General features: G+C 42.3%; 1 protein-coding gene across 3 annotated transcripts in view; it reads left to right on the top strand.

Moving 5' to 3' along the window:
• LOC130361904 (bifunctional heparan sulfate N-deacetylase/N-sulfotransferase 4-like) overlaps positions 1-21,358 on the top strand; it is a 428,712-nt gene that overhangs the window by 208,490 nt on the left and 198,864 nt on the right. For all 3 annotated transcript variants that reach the window (XR_008891199.1, XM_056565565.1, XM_056565577.1), the window contains exon 6: positions 7,150-7,278. Coding sequence is in view for 2 of the 3 variants with exons in the window: in XM_056565565.1 (XP_056421540.1) it covers positions 7,150-7,278 (129 nt within the window). In the remaining variant the exon portion in view is untranslated. The remainder of the gene's footprint in view (positions 1-7,149; positions 7,279-21,358) is intronic.

Here is a 21,358-nt window from a genome sequence, read left to right as displayed (position 1 = left end):
CATATTCAGAATTTTTTTTTTTTTTATAAAAAAATGTATTAAAAGTTTTATATACCCAAATGTGGTATCAATAAAAAGTACAGATCATGGCGCAATAAATGAGTCCTCATACTGCTGCTTATACGAACAAATAAAAAAGTTACAGGTTGTAAAAGTAGAGGGATTTTAAACACACTAACTAGATTAAAAAGTTTGAGATTTTTGGTACAAAAATAGAAAATATGTAATCATGGATATCATTTTATTTGTATTGACCCACAGAATAAAGAAAACATGTCATTTTTTTATGTACATTTCACAGTGTGAAAACAAAACCTTCAAACGTTTGCAAAATTATGGTTTTCTTTTCAATTTTGCCAACAAATAGTATTTTTTGCTTGCACCATACATTTTATGGCAAAATGAGTGATGTCATTACAAAGGACAACTGGTCGCGCAAAAGACAAGCCCTCGTACTCGTCTGTGGATGAAAATATAAAAGAGTTATGATTTTTAGAAGGCGAGGAGGAAAAAACAAAAATGCAATGGCCTGGTCCTTAAGGCAAAATGGGCTTGGTCCTTAAGAGGTTAATAAAAATAATAATCATTGATCAAAAATGAAAAATACACTTTTTTTGTTTCTTAGTTTAAAAAAAATAGTATTTACCAGGGTGCAAAAATGCTGAAAAAATACAAAGTGCTAGGGAGATTTCAGCACACCAAATAATTTAGGCTGGTCACTAAACATTGAGTAAATGTGTTTTGTTTTATCCAAATGTTCTTTATTTTCACTAAATGCAGTAAGAAGTATTGCCCATCCAACTGTATTGTTTCATCGCTATGAATTACTTTTTAATTAATTAAAGTCGTGTATACCACGTCGCATTAAAGTTATAATGTTTTTTCTAACAAAACAGATTAAGGGCATCTTTATTGTTCAATAAAAAAAAATTCAAATTTGTTGAAAGTTCATTAAAATACTTAAAATTGTTTCAGAATCCTGACACATTTCTGACTGCCTAAAAGTAAAACTCAGTGGGTATTCCCATTGAATAAAAATGATTTCACTACATGACACATCAAATGCTGAAACAAATGGACTCTAAAACCTTGAGGAGACTTTCAGTAGCCCACATGCATTAAACTTGAAGTTTTGTCAGTGGTAAGCTTATTTAAAGCACACTACATGGTAGCATTACCATTGATTCAATCTGTGCATTACCATGGAAACAAAAATAATTCCCTTCTAACCATTTAATTCTAACACTACACTTCATTTAATTATCTTATCTCCAATGATTCCTATTCCTTTGGTGACCAGCTTGTAAGGTACTTTTCATTTTCAGCATGTGTCATGTTAAATGGAAATACCAACACTAGTAGATAAATAAGCATGTTTATGTCTAATGCCTTTTATATCACCTTTGTGTCATTATGCTGTATATACAGAATATATATTACTAAATAAGAAACAGCAGCAAAAGGAGAAAGTGGTAAAAACTTTAAAAGAAGCCATACAACAATTTTATGATGCATTTGCACAAATAAATAAATAAATAATAATAATAATAATGCACCCTCATTTATATTAAAGTCTAACCTTTTTTCTAAAGTTATAATGCTATAAAAAAAAAGTCCCAATAGATATACTTACTAGAGATGAGCGAACTTACAGTAAATTCGATTTGTCACAAACTTCTCGGCTCGGCAGTTGATGTCTTTTCCTGCATAAAGTAGTTCAGCTTTCAGGTGCTCCCGTGGGCTGGAAAAGGTGGATACAGTCCTAGGAGACTCTTTCCTAGGAATGTATCCACCTTTTCCAGCCCACCGGAGCACCTGAAGGCTGAACTAATTTATGCAGGATAAGTCATTAAACTGCCGAGCCGAGAAGTTTGTGACGAACCGAACTGTAAGTTCGCTCATCTCTAATACTTACCTGGACATTTTGGGGGGTATTTATCAATTTTGCCTGTTGACAGTTTCTTTTTACCCTTTTTTTTCACTTTGGTTTTCGTGGACATGCACCAAATTTATCATTTGGGGCAAGTTGTTAGTAATTTTGGCGTAAATGTTGAAATCATCTGTTCACAGCGCCTTTTACACAGAACTTACCACCACAGAGGACGCGTATTTTACCCTGTAGAGCAGCCATTTCGAAGTCCCTCCTGCAGTATATCAGCAAGAGACATGAGTTATTTTCTTTTGTGGGGTTTATAGTCACCATGTGAAATGGATTTTATTTTCAACTTGGGTATTTTTTATTTTTTTTTGTTACTTTAGTGCAGTGGTCTTCAACCTGCAGACCTTCAGATGTTGCAAAACTACAATTCCCAGCATGCCCGGACAGCTGTTGGCTGTCCGGGCATGCTGGGAGTTGTAGTTTTGCAACATCTGGAGGTCCGCAGGTTGGAGACCACTGCTTTAGTGCTTACCTTTCCTGAACCTGTGTGGCCATGTCCAATGCTGGCCCAATGGAGGGTGAAGGTACCTCAGAGACAACTATGTCGCAGGATTGTATTGAGCAGCCCCGAAACGTCGCTGCTTTCACAAACAACATTTTTTTATGTATTTTGACGCCTTTACATTTTCTGGCATTGCTAAGTGTGTTTTCCATGTGCAAAATTTCTTGGCGGGGATTTGCGCCAAAAAAAACGGGATTTGCGCCAAAATTGCGCCAAAGATCGATTGGCGCAAATGATGAATTACTGACTAAAGTTAAAATCCCACACAGGACCATGTGATTTTGAGAAAGTGGTAAAAATGACAGTGGAGAAGATGCGCAAACTTTGGTGCAAAAAGACACTGCACCAAAGTATTGCGCCAAAGTTACGTGAAAAAAACACATAAATCCTTTGATAAATACCCCCCTTTGTTTTTAGGGAGAAAATATTCATATCTGTATATCTCCAGGGACTTATTGAGAGGTGTTTTCAATAAAAAATATTTACCCAATGTCACACGGGATAGGGGACAAGTGTCAGACCCACCAATGACCAGACATCGGGACTTTGTTATGAATGGAACAGTGAGTTGCTAATGTGCGCTGCCTCTCCATTCATTGGAGCTGCTGATAATAGCCTAGTAAAGTGCTCAGTTCTCTTCATCAGCTTCCATAGAAATGAATGCAGCGGCAACACTCATAATACATAATATAGAGACCAAACCCCATATTTAGAAATCATTGGGGTCCAAATGGCCAGACCTCCCCTGTGATCTGATACTTATCCTCTATCCTGTTGGCTTTAAACTTGGAAATCAAATGTAATGTACTGTTGCATCATGGCCACAAATGCATTTAAAGCAAAATGTACTTCACTTCTTAATTAGCTGTATACAAAAAAAAAAAAAAAAAAAAGGGCAAAAATTGTGTTTGATATGGACCTCTTAATTAAAGGGAATCTATTAACCTATCTGGATGCTATGAGCTGTAAACATGACAGATAACAGGACAATAAGATTGATAATGCCTTTTGTAAAATTGTGAGCCTTTTCATAAGTCATAAAATCATGTTTTTGTCCAGTGGTCCAGTGTCAAGGGGGGACAGCTGCTAAAGGGCTTCAGCATCGGTCACCCCTGTCTCCCTCCTCTCTCCCTGTTCTACCATGATTGACAATAAAGGGCTCAGCTAACAGTGTTGAGCTCTGTGTACGATTGCACACTGATGTACTGAAGCCTCTTTCCTCAGAAGGCATAGTGATGTATTGAAGGCTCTTCCCATAGCAGGCACGGAGATGTACTGAAGGCTGTGCCCACAGCAGGCACGGTGATTACTGAAGCCTCTGCCCACAGCAGAGCTTGTGACCACACTTGTGCTGCATTAGTATGTGAATCCAGCCAATCATCCATAGCAGGAACCTAAGAGGAAGTCAATGCTGCAGCACTCCAGCAGCTTCTTCCCCACCTCTGTGACATGAGCTCAGGACAAAAACATAATTTCATGACTAATGGAAAGGCCAACAACTTTTCAAAAGGTATTGTTCCTTTTATTTCCCCATAATGCAGTGGGGCAAAAAAGTATTTAGTTAGCCACCAATTGTGCACATACTCCCACTTAAAAAGATGAGAGAGGCCTGTAATTTTGTATTCCTCCTTGAGGTATACCTCAACTATGAGAGACATAATGAGAAGGAAAAAAAAACATAAAATCACATTGATTTTTAAAGAATGTATTTCCAAATGATGGTGGAAAATAAGTATTTGGTCAATAACCAAAGTTAATCTCAATACTTTGTAATATACCCATTTTTGGAAATGACAGAGGTCAAACGTTTTCTGTAAGTCTTCACAAGGTTTTAACACACACACTCTTGCTGATATTTTGGCCCATTCCTCCATGCAGATCTCCTCTAGAGCAGTGATCTTTTGGGGCTGTTGCTGGGCAACACAGACTTTCAACTCTCTCCAAAGGTTTTCTATGGGGTTGAGATCTGGAGACTGGCTAGGCCACTTCAGGACCTTGAAATACTTCTTACAAAGCCACTCCTTCATTGCCCTGGTGATGTGTTTGGGATCATTGTCATGCTGAAAGACCCAGCCACGTTTCATCTTCAATGCCCTTGCTGATGGAAGGAGGTTTTCACTCAAAATCTCACGATAGATTGCCCTATTCATTTTTTCCTTTACATGGATCAGTTGTCCTGGTCCCTTTGCAGAAAAACAGCCCCAAAACTTGATGTTTCCACCCCCATGCTTCACAGTAGGTATGGTATTCTTTGGATGCAACTCAGCATTCTTTCTCCTTCAAGCACAAGTTTATCTTTTACCAAACAGTTCTACTTTGGTTTAATCTGACTAAATGACATTCTCCCAATACTGGATCAACCAAATTTTCTCTAGCAAACTTCAGACAGGCCCGGACATGTACTGGCTTAAGCAGGGGTACACGTCTGGTACGGCATGATTTGAGTCCCTGGCGGCGTAGTGTATTATTGATTGTAGCCTTTGTTACTTTGGTCCCAGCTCTCTGCAGGTCATTCACTAGGTCCCCCCGTGTGGTTCTGGGATTTTGCTCAGCGTTCTTGTGATCCTTTTGACAGCACGGGGTGAGATTGAGGGAGATTATCAGTGGTCTTGAATGTCTTCCATTGTCTAATAATTGCTCCCACTGTTGATTTCTTCAAACCAAGCTGCTTTCCTATGGCAGATTCAGTCTTCCCAGCCTGGTGCAGGTCTACAATTATATTTCTGGTGTCCTTCGACAGCTCCTTGGTCTTGTCCATAGTGGAGTTTGGAGTGTGACTGTTTGAGGTTGTGGACAGGTGTCTTTTATACTGATAACAAGTTCAAACAGGTGTCATTAATACAGGTAACAAGTGGAGGACAGAGGAGACTCTTAAATGGGCACTGTCAGTTACAAAAACTTTTGATTTGTTGCAAAGCATGCAAAACCAATAGGTTTTGCATTTGCTTTCATTAGAAAATTTTCAGCGTTTCATACTGAAAAAGCCAGTCAAAGAACTGCCCCCCTGCCTGTCCTGCTGTGTCCATGCATCATCACCTATGTCATGGACACACTTCCTTGATTGACAGCTGTGAGTGCAGGGCTCACAGCTGGAGGAAAAATCCTCCCACTGTCAGCTTGTGTCCCGCTACTGTCAGTGAGGACAAGCTGGGAGTTGCAGTTTTGCTAATGCTAGGGGAGATGTGTGCAGACAGCATACTGAGGGAGGGGGTGGAGACCTACACAGTGAGGCCACGCCCCCCTCCCTTTGAGAGGAATTCAGACTAGTGAGCTAAATTAAAAGTGTAATAAAAAATAAATAAAGGTGCTAGACACATAAACATTAGATGTACATGGTCAGGATTAGGTACTGAGTGATATATTTAAAAATATGTTTTTTGTTGGATCTGGCGAGTACGCTTTAAAGAAGAAGTTACAGGTCTTTGAGAGCCAGAAATTTTGCTTGTTTGTAGGTGACCAAATACTTTTTTTCCACCATAATTTGCAAATAAATTCTTTAAAAATCAGACAATGTGATTTTATGGATTTTTTTTCTCATTATGTCTCTCATAGTTGATTTATACCTATGATGAAAATTACAGGCCTCTCTCATCTTTTTAAGTGGGAGAACTTGCACAATTGGTGGCTGACTAAATACTTTTTTGCCCCACTGTATATCAGCCTATGTCTGCAGCTCCTAGTATCCAGATGAGTGAACAGATTTCCCTTTGAGGGTATGCTCACACTTCAAGAACTCCATGAGTAATTCTACCCAGTCACACTGCAGAATTTTAGAGACAACAATTTATGTCTCGGAAATTCACAAGCCGAAAGAATAAACATGTTTCTTCTCAAGGTAGAATTACACATGGACTGCATTGCCATTAATGGTGGCAGAGGTCCAAACTGTCTTGGTGCCGAAGAATTTTAGCAGGCTCCAATCAAAATCTCTGACCCCAAATAACTCTGGAGGGAGATTCTGTAGTGTGAACATCCCCTAAGGTGCTCATACGCATAAGTGTGCAATAGAGTTCGGTGCTCAGTCGTCAGCAATAGTATAGTCTGAACAGTAAACGTGAAGGAAGAATCCAACGGCACTCACAACAAGGATGAAAAATTCACATTTATTTACTCACATCAAAGTAGGCAGAACAGACATACAGGGAGAGAGCAGACAGGTTGGAACGATCGTTTCGCCTGTCTGCTCCCTCCATGTATGTCTATTCTGCCTACCTTTATGTGAATAAATAAATGGGAATTTTGCATCCTTGTTCTGAATGCCGTTGGATTCTTGCCTTCGCATTTAGTATTTCTCGCTGTGCAACTGATTTTGCACAGTGTGAAATATAGTGCATATATGTTGTGTGTGACCCTACCCTAAAGATTAATTCTTTAAGAGAGAGTTTTGTTTAAATCTGAATATAGTGGTCTCCCCTGGTGATGACAGGTAACAAGAAGTTAGGATTTATGATGGGATGCAGTGCATTCATACTCTACATAAGAAATAAAGATCTCATTAGCCTTAAAGATGAAGCAGATGGAGATGAGCAGTCCCGCCTTCTTTGGTATTCTTTAAAGGACATTATAAATGAGCAGGCTCAGGCATTTATACATCAAAGACATAATACAGGTTAGCTGCCATTCAAGACCATGGCTTATTTAGTTACTCATGTACAAATGAAGAGGACAAATTTTTCCTGTAAAATAATTGTCTGACTTTATTAACTAGGTTCTGCCTCGACAAACTTGTGGTTTATTCACACATACAATTTTCTATAAAGAATATCCTGGTGGACCAAGTGAACTGGATAAGAGCATCAAAGGAGGAGAACTCTTCTTAACAGTGCTTCTAAATCCTGTAAGTGTTTTTAAAATATCTCTTAGATACTATTTTTATGGGGATAGAATGCTGATCCGGGGATTTATTCTGATGCCATTTTGGCACTGGAAATTAACTTTTCCCTTAATATGGAGCAATTGGCATTTTCCTCATGGATTTTTTGCCTTTCTCTGGGTCAACACAGTAGGGTTATAAGTTGTAACTTGATGGACTCTTGAACTATGTAACTATGCATCTAACTCAGCTAAGTAGTATAAAAACTGAATGTCCCCTTCTTGTTGCTGTCAGATCATTATAATGGTCATTAGTCAGCTCCCCTGTTTATCGCTGACATTTGTTTGACATAACCTTGCCTCCGTTTATTAATTGAATTTGTCAGCTTGATCTCCTATGGCTTTAGGATGTGAAATACTGTGTGCTCAAAAATAAGTTTCCTTATGGGGAATTGGTGATTTATAAGTCTTTCACAGCAATATGTCATTGTATAATATTGTGTTGAGGCACCCCAAAATGGATGCAAAGGGTAAGCATGGTAATCTGTATTTGACATTCTCATTTGTTCATTTAACCCCTTAAGGACCAAGCCAATTTTGGCCTTAACCTCCTAAAAACTCAGCCCATTTTAGCCTTAAAGACCCTGCCAATTTTCAGTTTTTCACTTTCGCTTTTTCCTCCTCCCCCTTCTAAAAACCAACACTTTCAATTTTGCACCTACTGGCCCATATAAGGGCTTTTTTATTTTTTTTGCATCACCAATCATACTTTGTAATTACATCACTTATTTTATAACATAATCTGAGGTGAAACAAAAAAAAAACGTATTTGTAACTTATTTTGTAACTTTTGAGGCTTCAGTTTTGGTAAAAATGATACCTTATCTTCATTCTATAGGTCCATGTAGTTATAAGGATACCCAATTTATGTAGGTTTTATTTTATTTTACTACATAAAAAATTATAACTGCATGCACCAAAATTAGTATGCTTTAAATTTTTAGTTTTTCCACATACGGGGCTGAATGAGGACAATTTGTTTGCCTTCTATTAGGGGAGGGGCTTATTGACAAATTTTTTTGCTCTTTAAAAAAAAAAAAATAATGTTTTTTTTTTTCTTTTTTAGCCCCCCATAGGAGGCTATAACATGTAATCTTTTGAATGCATACACTGTTTAATGCTGAGCTTTGGCTCAGCATTGAGCAGTGTTATCGGTGCTCTGCTGCTCCGGCCTGCGGAGCCTGGTGACAGTAAGGAATTCCTGATCGGACGGCGAGGAGGCAGGCAATGGCCCTCCCGCCATCTTCTCAGTTGAACGGGACATCGTGATTTCATTGCGATAGACCCAATCATCTCCGCTGAACTGCCGGGATCGTTTTACTTTCATTTTAGACGCCGCCATCAACTTTTATTGTTGCATCTAAAGGGCCCATGGGTCCAATTGGAAATACCCGGCATTAATCCTAGATCCCAGCTGCTGATAGCATTCAGGACCCACCGGGTTTGAAGCACGCTCAGCCATGAGCACGCTTCAAACACCGGTAGTGCCCTGCGTCATTAAGTGCCAGGGCACAAGGGCATACCCATATGCCCTGCATCCTGAACAGATTAAGGACCAGGCCAATTTTAGTTTTTCCCTTTCTTTTTTTCCACCTCCTCTTCTAAAAATCATAATGCTTTCAGTTTTGCACCTACATACACCAATAAGGGCTCGTTGTTTGTGCCAACAATTGTACTTTGTAATAACATCAATCATTTCATAAAACAATCTACGGTGAAACAAAGAAAAAATAATCAAGTGAAATTGGGAAAAAAAAAAACTGTTTTGTAGCTTTTGGGGCTTTTGTTTGTACACAGTGCACTTTTCAGTAAAAATTACACCTTATCTTTACAAGGATACCCAATTTATGAAGGTTTAATTTTATTTTAATACTTTTAAAAAAATTTGAACTACATCCACCAAAATTTGTATGCTTAAAATTTTCAACTTCTGACCCTATAACTTTTTTATTTTTCCATATACGGGGCTATATGAGAGCTAATTTTTTTGCCATGGTCTGTTTTTTTTTTTTTTGTACCATTTGTTTTTTAATGGGACTTTTTGATCACTTTTTATAAATTTTTTATGGTATATGAAGTGACCAAAAATGCGCTACTTTGGATTTTGGTACTTTTTACATGTACACCATCGACCACAGGTTTAAGAAAACATATATTTCGGACATTTACACATGCGGCAGTACCACATATGATTCTGTTTATTTTTTATGACATTATTTTGGGAAATGGGAAAAGGGGTTGATTTAAACTTTTATTAGGAAGTTAATTTATTTTTATTAACTCTTTGTTTTAACACTTTTTACTTTTTTTCTTTTAGTCCCCGTAGGGGACTAGGTATGAAGCATGCTCATCTCGTGAGCAGCATAGGTTTGCAATGGGGATTTTCTCCTGCTCTGGACATTTAGTGATACAGGCATCAGGTGTCAGCAGAGAGCACTGTGGATAAGACAATAAAGAAATTCAAAAAGAAAAGAATTTCCTCTGTAGCATATAGCTGCTAAAAAGTACTGGAAGGGTGAAGATTTTTTAATAGAAGTCATTTACAAATCTGTTTAACTTTCTGGCACCAGTTCATAAAAAAAAAAATGTTTTCCACCGGAGAACCCTTTTAAGCATATAAGTACATAGAAAGAAATAGGCATAATGCTGACAAATTACATGGGAGACTAGAGGATTCTCAATGCATCCTTGGTTCAGCAAGCATGCATGTTTTCATATAGAAGAGAGGAGCACTTACAGAAACAATTAAAAGAACAAAGGATAGGGCCTGTTGATATCAGATTTACTGAAATCTTGTCATTGGGAGACAGTCAAGATACCTCAGAAACATTAAACTTTTGAATCCAACCAAAATCTGTGATTGTGGTGCTTGAGAATGGGACAAGCTATATGCCAAATACAGAGGTTCACAACTACTACAATAATGAAAACCTACTGGGCTTATTGTACACATGTTTATGATGATGATAATGATGAGAATTAATTTTCATTACCAATAATATGTTCTGCTTTGTTATAATAAATAACACATTTTAAACTGTAATTGTTTTACTACATACAGTAAATATTTAGTTTAAACATTCCTGCATATTTAACACTAGACCTCTACTGTGGCCCCAGCTCTTTGTCTATTTTCAATGTAATTTTAAAGAACAAAAATATCCCTTCAATCATGCATGAGATGAAAAAGCATTCTATACCGTCTGCCATCATTCAGTATCAGATGAAGTGTGTCTGGACTCCAAATCGTAAACAAAAAGACAAGTGCTAGTTGTTTTATTAGAAATGTGCGATGCATATACACATCCTTTCTGCTGACTAACAGTGGCTGCTTGTTATCTATAGTACCCCACTAGGGAGTACATCTTTTATTTCTGTCATTATTAGAGGTGAGAGTCACTAACAAAGCGCCACAGTTCGTCCTAGCCTACTTCGCCATACAACTGGTGTTTTCTTGTTACCTTTAGTTCTGCTTCAGCTTTCTAAATGACCTAATAAACATCCCCCCTCCCCACTTTTTAGGCTCTAAACATTGCATTACTTTAAATCGTTTCTAACAATACTAATGGCTGAATATATGTATCTACATTTCATAAGTAATCAGATAAAATATTTCAAGCTAAGAGATCATTTTTCTTTCTGACTGCTGCACAAAGCACCGTGTAGCAAGATGGTGACTTTTATGAAAGGTCACATATTTGATATGCATGATAATAGCCAAAGGATTAGGACCCAGAGGAAAAGCGGTACATTCCAGTTATTTATGGTCTAGTCACCATTTCTCCGACCATCTGTGTGCTAATATTATTGAACTGATATTCCAACTTGTGAAGGAACCATATGTAAGGTTCATAATTAACTCAGGAAATGATATCATAGTTCATGAAACTTCATTTTATGACAATTAAATTGTTCGAACAGAACTAAACACATAGTAGATGTAGATGTTCTTAAAGTTACATTTTAGAATGAGAAGAAAAATAGAACCCACTACATACATTCTAGGCTCACCGCTTCTCACGTTATGTTCTAGGCTCACTGCTTCTCACGTTATGTTCTAGGCTCACCGCTTCTCACGTTATGGTCTAGGCTCACTGCTTCTTATGTTATGTCCTAGGCTCACCGCTTCTCACGTTGTGTCCTAGGCTCACCGCTTCTCACGTTATTTCCTAGGCTCACCGCTTCTCACGTTATGTCCTAGGCTCACCGCTTCTCACGTTATGTCCTAGGCTCGCCGCTCCTTACGTTATGTCCTAGGCTCACTGCTTCTTACGTTATGTCCTAGGTGCACCGCTTCTCACGTTATGTCCCCCCCCTCCCGACACACACAAACTTGTGTATTCTGATGCATTTAACAATCTTTGTACACTAATTTTAACGATACTGCACTACAGGATACTGTATGTGTGAATAGACCCTAAAGAAGCAATGCAGTATTTGTTTATTATTATTTATATTCATTTTGCAGCTAGTCAGCCATTATATATATTTTAGCAAGTATTATTTTATTTAGTATTCCTTTCTATTTGAAAAGTACTGAAATTGTTTTCTTTAGTTTTGTCATGTAATCTCATGGGCACCCCTAAAAATTACATGTTGTTTTAGTAATATCATTGGGATCATCATCAGAACCTCCTGTTTTATGAAACTGCAAGGACTGTTCCACACAAGCTCTTCACAGGAGTAAGCAGAAACTCCCATTTGGTTAGGTTCACACAGTGTTTTTTAGATGTATTTCATTCATAAAAATGCATCTACAAAATTAATGAAAAACTGCATCTGTAATATTATCATTAATGTGCTCCATATAAGTCTATGGGAAAGTGATTGTTTGTGCAATAACAATAAATTCCTGGTAGGTCTCTGAGTATATTATGCAATAACGAACCCTTCTGAGGAATGTCCCCTTTCAGGTAAATCCAAAACTTAAGACCTCCCTAAAATCAATACTTTTTTCTTTCATCTTAAAACAGGGTTTAATACCCAAATGGACACAGTCACTAAAATTATCAGTGGTGGATGATGTTATTTGACTCTTTTCTTGTTCCTCATGATGTTCATAAAGTTACATAATGGCTGCTGTTCTCCCAATTTTTTCTGGGTACTCAGAATAAATCAGTAATGAATTCACTATGGAGAAACGCTGCTTCTCATCAAGTTAGCACTGTATTAAAATCGTGATCCAGCCTCCCTGACGTTTCGCTGTAACTCCGGTTTGGTCAAAGGCTCTGAGGCTTATGTGAAAAAAAAGCCTAAAACTAAACTTTTAATCCTAAATATGTTTAAAATCTAATAAGCCTGGTACTGCAATCTAAAGAGTTGTCAGCAGGATCACAGTCATGGGTTGTACTTTATAATATATATGTCTACATGGCAATTCAATGGTTGTTGTGTAAACAGAAGCCTGTTTTAGGTGTAAATGCAAAAGAGTAAAATAGAAAAACCATAAGGATGGACAAATCCGCACATTCATTAACATATAGTCTTTTTATTTTTTTTATTATTATTATTTATTTTTTTGTTTTTGTACTTCTGCACATTCTCGCATTTACTTTTTATATTTTCATCTCAATGCTGCATTACTATGGTATGCATAATACTGGAGATGTAGGTAATAAATGTAGAATAGCTGTAGGTGGATGTCAAATGGCAGTTACCTAGCTATGAGTACTAAATATTAAACATTGCTATGGCATTACTACAGAGAATGGAGAAGAAGGAAATACCTGTTCCATACTGTTAATGTATACATTTTTTCTGTGTATGGATTTCATCAGGGAGGACTTTAAGCTTAGCTGAAGTAATTGATTTAAATACCCTTTAAAGAAAAATATAATGGGGCTTGATGTGATTATGTCCTTTGCCTGCTTTCTTAGGAAATTTCTTTTACAGATCCTTCCTTTTTCATTCTTCTAAGCAGACAAAAGAGTCTTTGATGTTGATCAAAGGATATATTCCTGTGTATCATCTTTGTTTTGAAAATAATAAGGCCAGCATATGGTTTGCACATTTATAGGAACTGATTGTCATTAGTTGTTTAAGCACTGTGAAAGACAGGCTTTTGACTTTTCACACAATATACTGCAGCTTTTTTATACTCTGCCAAAATATTCATGCTTTAGATCAAACAATTTAATTTACTTATTGCAGTCCAGCTGGGCCATCCTAGGAAGATTGAGATAAAACCACGTTCATTTATATACAGTTATCTTCTTTTCAGGTAAATGCTAAACTGTCTCCACTTAAATTTTCTATCCATATTGTATCTGCATTCTATGGGGAAGATTTATCAAAGTCATTGTAGGTTTTGAAATTTCCCTTCAGAACACCACTTTGTATGGCCTCCTTCACTTTGACTTTAGTGCGACTTTTTCCACCCGCAAGACTTTTGTGCGAAGGCAATTTTGTAAGTCAGGCCTGCTCTGGTGTAGGTTTTTTGTGATTTTGAAGGCTGTGCGACAAATCTTTTTTTTAAATTATTATAATTTTTTTTTTTAGAGATGTCGCACATCGTAAATCACCAACCACTGCAAAGTAAAAAGCCGACCTATTTTTTTCCAACAAATTTACACAAGAAACCTGTGTAAATCCATTGATAAATTTCCCCCTATGGGTAGGGTCACATGTAACGGATCTGCAGCGTATTTTATGCTGCGGATCTGCTGGTGACCCCACCCATAGTGTGCCCCTTTGCCCTGCCCCCGGCCTACTCATCCCTCCCCCGGCCTGCTCGCAGCAGCAATCCGCCGATCTGAGCATCCACACTGGGGGCCTGTGAGTCGCTGAGGGCACTCAGACATTGTGGTTAGGGATGAGCGAATTGAATCTGACAAATCCAAATTTGTTACAAATTTCAGGAAAAATTTGGTTTGCACCGAATGCAAATATTGCCGCAATTCGATCATGCAAATTGCTTCTTTAAACTCCATTTAGTGCAGTCCAGGCTCCAGGGCATCTAAAAAGGCGGATCCACATGTGACAACATGGGGCAAGGAATCCTGGGAATGCATGAACAAGGGTGGGCTAGATGACCATGAATCACATGCAGCATGCAGCCTATAGGCAGTCAGCCACCCTTGTGATGTGACAGCCCTATAAAATTGGCAGCCATCTTGTGGCCACTCATATCAGCATTCTATTGCAGAGAGAAAGGGACAGAGAGCAGTGTGTGTTGCACAGAAAAGCTTTTTTTACAGCAGCAATTCACCTCAAGCCCAAATCCAGAATAGAAACACAGATAGGGAAGGGAGAGAGATTGAGAGAGAAACTGCAATTGTGGGTGTAGTACACAGCGACTGTGTGCTGCAGCACTGGTATGTATAACAACTGAAAAGCTAATAGTAGCCAGCCAGTTAGTGTGAGCAGAGCACAAAAAGTGTATTGTCTTCTATTAAGTGTAACCTGTGCGTACATCTAATTGGTATACCATTTTGTTCCTGTTAAAGTCTCATGGGCCTAGTTAGTGTGAAAGGCCAGACATAAGTACACACCTGCTAGTGTTGTAGACAAATGCCATTTTAATCATAGTGGAGCGCATTCTACTCCCCTCATAAGTGCATACCACATATGTACATTTAAGTAGTGTACCAATTTATTCCTGTTGAATTCTTAAGGGCCTAGTTAATGTGAAAGGCCTGCCTAAAGTACACACCTGCGGGTGTTGTAGACAAATACTGCTGGTGTTGTAGACAAATAATGTTTTAGGCATAGTGGAGCGTATTGTCATCCCCTCATACACGCACTAAGTATGTCAGGCAGTGCCAAGAAATGTACAGAGGAGTGGTAGATGCTTAAATTCATCAGGCAGAGGTCGCAGCAGACTAGGGGAGAGTGGCAGCAGGAGTCGCAGCGAGAGGCCTGAGCTCCCAATATCAGCTACCGGTCCTGTTTCGACCAGCAACCTATCTTCCGTCATCGATTGGTTAACACGGTCATCCACTTCATCACAAGTGACATCTGACACCCCCAGTCAATAGTCGGTGGGTTCCTCAGAAACAACCCACAGTTGCCAGGGCCGGGAGCAGTCCTTGTCCTCCCATTGCCTCTGTCCTATGCTGTTCCCTCCACCACAGAAGTATCTTATGCTGTGGGTTAAGCGCCACTATTTAGTGAGGACGATCGAATAAAGGACAGTCAGCAGCTACTGCTCAGCCAAGTGGAGGAGACATCCGTTGCTTCTTCCGCTTGGCAGACAAGTAGTGACACAACAGACACAACTCGATGATGACGAAGCTGATCGCAATTGGGAGCCGTGTGCAGTAGGGGCTTCATCATCATCAGGAGAAGAGAGTTGCAGGTTGCCCGTGAGGTAAGTAGAAGTCAATCAGTGTGGACTGCAGAATGTGAAGCGTGGCCAGGGTCCCAATGTTGGCACCACGGCCCTGCATCGACATATGCAGCGTCACCATAAAGCGGCTGTTACGCCGAGCGCTCCGGGTCCCCGCTCCTCCCCGGAGCGCTCGCAGCGTTCTCTCATTCGCAGCGCCCCGGTCAGACCTGCTGACCGGGTGCGCTGCGATATTACTCCCAGCCGGGATGCGATTCGCGATGCGGGACGCGCCCGCTCGCGATGCGCATCTCGGCTCCCGTACCTGACCCGTTCCCCGTCTGTGTTGTCCCGGCGCGTGCGGCCCCGCTCCTTAGGGCGCGCGCGCGCCGGGTCTCTGCCATTTAAAGGGCCGCTGCGCCACTGATTGGCGCAGCAGGCCTAATCAGTATTCTCACCTGTGCACTCCCTACTTATACCTCACTTCCCCTGCACTCCCTCGCCGGATCTTGTTGCCATTGTGCCAGTGAAAGCGTTCCCTTGTGTGTTCCTAGCCTGTGTTCCAGACCTCCTGCCGTTGCCCCTGACTACGATCCTTGCTGCCTGCCCTGACCTTCTGCTACGTCCGACCTTGCTCTTGTCTACTCCCTTGTACCGCGCCTATCTTCAGCAGTCAGAGAGGTTGAGCCGTTGCTGGTGGATACGACCTGGTTGCTACCGCCGCTGCAAGACCATCCCGCTTTGCGGCGGGCTCTGGTGAATACCAGTAGCAACTTAGAACCGGTCCACCAACACGGTCCACGCCAATCCCTCTCTGGCACAGAGGATCCACCTCCAGCCAGCCGAATCGTGACAGCGGCCTGGTAGAACCATAGCTCCGATGTGGTGGTCCAGCCTGATGCATCGCCCAGTGGCACGCCGCTCCTTGTTTCAGCCAGAAATCCCTCCACCACCTCAGCCTAAATGAGCTGTGTGTCATAGCCTTCTTCTGTATCTCCAGATGCTCCTCCCTACTTTAAGTTAGTCATTCCGCCAACAATCCTTTGATGAAGCCATGTCCAAGAGACAACAGTATGCGCCCACTCATCCAACGGCGTAGAAGCTGAATTTGCTCCTGTCCAAGTTGCAGGTGTTGCAGTCCCCGCCTTGCAGTCAGGGACAATACATGTCCTTAATGGCCCACTGGGTGAATGTGATTCCTGCACAGCCACAATAGCAACTTGGACAGGTCACGTCGCTTCCGTCTCCATGCTTTCAGGCAATTGGTCCTATGACAGTGTGCGACTCTTCCTCCTCATCCTCTTCCGTGTCCTCAGCCTCCACTGCACAGACAAGTTTCAGTGCCCCTCCAGCATAACGTGCAGGGCATGGCGGTGTCCCGCTGTTCTTCACATGGTTTGTCTTGGCAAACGGAGTCACAAAGATGAGGAACTGCTAAAAGTCATTCATCAAGAAATGAAATCATGGTTTACTCCACAAAAACTGGAAATGGGAACCATGGTGACCAACAACGGGAAAAACATCTTGTCTGTGCTGCAACAAGGAAGCCTGAGCCATGCGCCCTGCATGGCACACGTGTTCAGTCTGGTTGTGAATCGGTTCCTGAAGTGTTCCTCCACCTGCAAGACATCCTAACAATGGGAAGGAAACTTTGCATGCACTTCAGGCACTCGTACACCACAAAGCACACCCTCCTTAAGCTGCAGCATCAGAACGGTATCCCCCAACATAGACTGATTTGCGACGTTTCCACACTTTGGAATTCCACCCTCCATATGTTGGACCGACTATACGAATAGAGAAAAGCCATCACAAATTTCTTGATGATCCAAGCAGATAGGGGGACTCCCCTGTGAAACTTCAATATTGACCAGTGGCAGCTGATACGTGACACCTGCTGTTTGCTCAGGCCCTTTGAGGAAGCTACTTTATTAGTCAGTCGCCAGGATTAGGGGATGAACAACATCATTTCACTGCTTCAGCTACTACAACACGTGTTGGAAACGATGGCTGGTAAGGGCACTGGAGACATGATGCCTATATCTCACGGCCACATTAGCTCTGTGTGGGCTGAACTGGAGGAGGAGGAGGGGAAGGGGCACAGTGGAGGACTCTTGCTACCGGCACAAAATGGGGCCTTTTTTACACCCACTGAGAGGGAGGACAAACTACTGACCTACTACAGAGACATCCTACATAGTCAGTTGGCCGATGCCTATCTGCGCCATCGTCCATCCTCTCGCAGGTCTCACTCGGGGGGCCCTCTACGCTCACCTTCCACTGCCATGGCTTCTGGGGAGAGGTGGGGTGGCAGGAGCAGTACCAGCTCCCTCAGCAGCATCCTGATGGGTAGCTTTCTTTACTCACATAGTGAGGCAACTCATCAGCAACAGATAGACCTGGAGTAGGACCTGAACCAGCAGGTGGTGGTATACCTTGACATAACCCTGCCTACACCCTTTGAAGATCCGCTGGACTTCTGGGCAGCCAAACTTGATTTGTGGCCGCAACTGGCAGAGTTTTTAAAAAAAGCTGTCCTGCCCGGCTAGTAGTGTGCCGTCAGAGCGGGTGTTTAGTGCGGTGGGGGCCATAGTAACCCCAAGGAGTACTCGTCTGTCAACGAAAAATGTGGAGAGTCTCAACCTTTGTGAAGATGAATCAGGCATGGATCAGCCAGGATTTCCAACAACCAATGCCTTATGCATCAGAGTAGAATAACCTCTCCCTATTTACCCCTACAAATACTGCCATTTCCCAGGGTTTATAGGTGGAAATAGAGATAATTTCCTGTGTGGGGCCGCCCTTTTTAAGGTGAGTAACACTTGCCAAAAAGGGAATTAATATGGCGAGAGTAGGGCATTACAGGGGAAGTTTTTACCCCCACCTGCTACAATGGACAATACATTGTTCTCTTCCACCTTTTCGAGAAAAGTGTTACTCCTCTTAAAAAGTGTGGCCCCACATAGGAACCAATCCCTATTTCCACCTAAAAAGCCTGGGAAATGGCAGTGTTTGTAGGTGGAAATAAGGAGAGGTTCCTGTGTAAGGCGAGTAACACTTGTCAAGAAGGGAATTAATAATGCGAGAGTAGGGCCTTACAAGGGAAGTTTTTACCCCCAACAGTTACAATGGACCATATGTTGTTCCCTTCCCCCTTTTAGAGGTCTTTGCATCAGATCAATACTTGGTGGTGTAGGTGGCACATGGTGTTTTTTGCACACCTTTCCTTTTGTTTGATTTAAAAAAAAAAAAATTGGGTCCATATATTTCATCGTAAGTATATCATTAAAAGTTAAGTTTTACGTAATGCATATCCTCAATACTTACTTGTGCACACTAACACTTTTACAATAGAGACCATTTTCTTCTGCCTACCTGCCTCAGCTACTATTCTGATCCTGCCACCCGCCTAATGCCACACATCTGATGCCAAGTTCTCCTTTTTTCACCCATCTTCATCACCGTGTACTGGTATTGCCACCCACCGCACCACTCTGTCACTGGGTCACTTTCATGACTCCAGATGCTGCTGCCACCTTCAGGCTGTCTCATTCTGACACCATATGTTCTCCTCTTGCTTATGCCACCTCCAGGCTGTCTCATTCTGCCACCATTTGTTCTCCTCGTCCTGATGCACTTCCAGGCTGTCTCATTCTGCCACCATATGTTCTCCTTTTGCTGATGCCACCTCCAGGCTGTCTAATTTTGCCACCATATGGTCTCCTTGTGCTGCTGCCACCTCAAGGCTGTCTCATTCTGCCACCATATGTTCTCCTTGTGCTGATTCCACCTCCAGGCTGTCTCATTCTGCTATCATATGTTCTCCTCATGCTGATGGCAGCTCCAGACTGTCTTAATTCTGCCACCATATGTTCTCCTCATGCTGATGCCACCTCCATGCTGTGTCATTCACCCACCATATGTTCTCCTCATACTGATGCGACCTCCAGGCTCTTTCATTGTGCTGCTCTGCGACAGTGATTCTAATTGTGACATCTCTGATCTGCATGTCATACTGAATAACAGTGTTATTACACTAACCCAGCATACACCCTATGCGTGTTACAGCAACGCAAAGTTTTCTAAACCCCTATTGAGGCTGTCTGTAGGCCAGAAATAGCTGTTTTTAATAGTGATTCCCCACAAATAAATAATATATTTTTTTTAATTCAGCAAATCGCCCGAATCAAGTTTTTCAAAAATCTGCTCATCTCTAATCGTGGTGTAGCCACAATATCTGAGTACACTGCGCACGTGTATCCTCAGTGTACGCAGACATCACAGCTACTCCAGGATGTCTGAGTGGACTTGGCAATTTGCAGGCCCTCAGTGTGGCGGCAGGCCAGGGGAGTGGCAAGCAGAAAAGAGGGAGAGCCGGTGTCACGATGCTGGCTGGCAGGTAGTGGATCCTCTGTGCCAGAGAGGGATTGGCGAGGACCGCGCTAGTGGACCGGTTCTAAGTCACTACTGGTTTTCACCAGAGCCCGCCGCAAAGCGGGATGGTCTTGCTGCGGCGGTAGTGACCAGGTCGTATCCACTAGCAACGGGTCACCTCTCTGGCTGCTGATGATAAACGAGGTACAAGGGAGTAGACAGAAGCAAGGTCGGACGTAGCAGAAGGTCGGGGGCAGGCGGCAAGGTTCGTAGTCAGGGTGGATAGCAGAAGTTCTGGTACACAGGCTTTAGACACACAATACGCTTTCACTAGGCACAAGGGCAACAAGATCCGGCAAGGGAGTGCATGGGAGGAGGTCAGATATAGTCAGGGACCAGGTGGAAGCCAATTAAACTAATTGGGCCAGGCACCAATCATTGGTGCACTGGCCCTTTAAGTCTCAGGGAGCTGGCGCGCGCGCGCCCTAGAGAGCGGAGCCGCGCGCGCCAGCACATGACAGCAGGGGACGGGAACGGGTAAGTGACCTGGGATGCGACTCGCGAGCGGGCGCGTCCCGCTGTGCGAATCGCATCCCCAACGGCCAAGACAGTGCAGCGCTCGCGGTCAGCGGGACCGACCGGGGAGCTGCAGTGAGAAAGACGCCGTGAGCGCTCCGGGGAGGAGCGGGGACCCGGAGCGCTAGGCGTAACAGTACCCCCCCCCCTTAGGTCTCCCCTTTTTTTTGTCCGGTGACTGCCTCCCCTGGGATGAGGACACCGGGACGGAATGGATGGTTTCCTCAATGGCAGGCAGTACAGCAGGAGTAGGAATGGGGAGGGAGGGCAGAGGGTGAAGCTTGGCACGGGGCAGGGAGACACAAGGACGGGAGCCATGAGGGGACACAGAGGCTTGCCTGAAGGGACTGGGAGGGGGGGAGAGGCATTTTCTGTGGCAGGCAGAGTCCCTAACGACCTTAGGGGGACCGGATACAGGAGGAACCACAGGGTCACGGCAGGAAGTATTGGGAACCGGTTTAAGGCAGTCCTTGGAACAAGAGGGACCCCAACTCTTGATCTCCCCAGTGGACCAGTCCAGAGTTGGGGAATGGTGTAGAAGCCAGGGTAGTCCAAGGAGAATTTCGGAAGTGCAATTGGGAAGGACCAAAAATTCAATTCTCTCGTGATGAGGTCCGATGCACATTAGGAGGGGCTCCGTGCGGTAACGCACGGTGCAATCCAACCTGGCTCCGTTGACCGCGGAAATGTGGAGTGGCTTGACAAGACGGGTCACCGGAATGCGGAATTTATTCACCAAGGACTCCCGAATAAAATTCCCAGAAGCACCAGAGTCCAGGCAGGCCACGGCTGAGAGGGAAGAGCTGGCTGAAGTAGAAATCCGTACAGG

This window comes from Hyla sarda, chromosome 1, assembly GCF_029499605.1.
Source record: "Hyla sarda isolate aHylSar1 chromosome 1, aHylSar1.hap1, whole genome shotgun sequence".
Lineage (NCBI taxonomy): Eukaryota > Metazoa > Chordata > Amphibia > Anura > Hylidae > Hyla > Hyla sarda.
The sequence above is the reverse complement of the archived record's forward strand: the minus strand, read 5'-3'. Positions and strand labels throughout refer to the sequence as shown.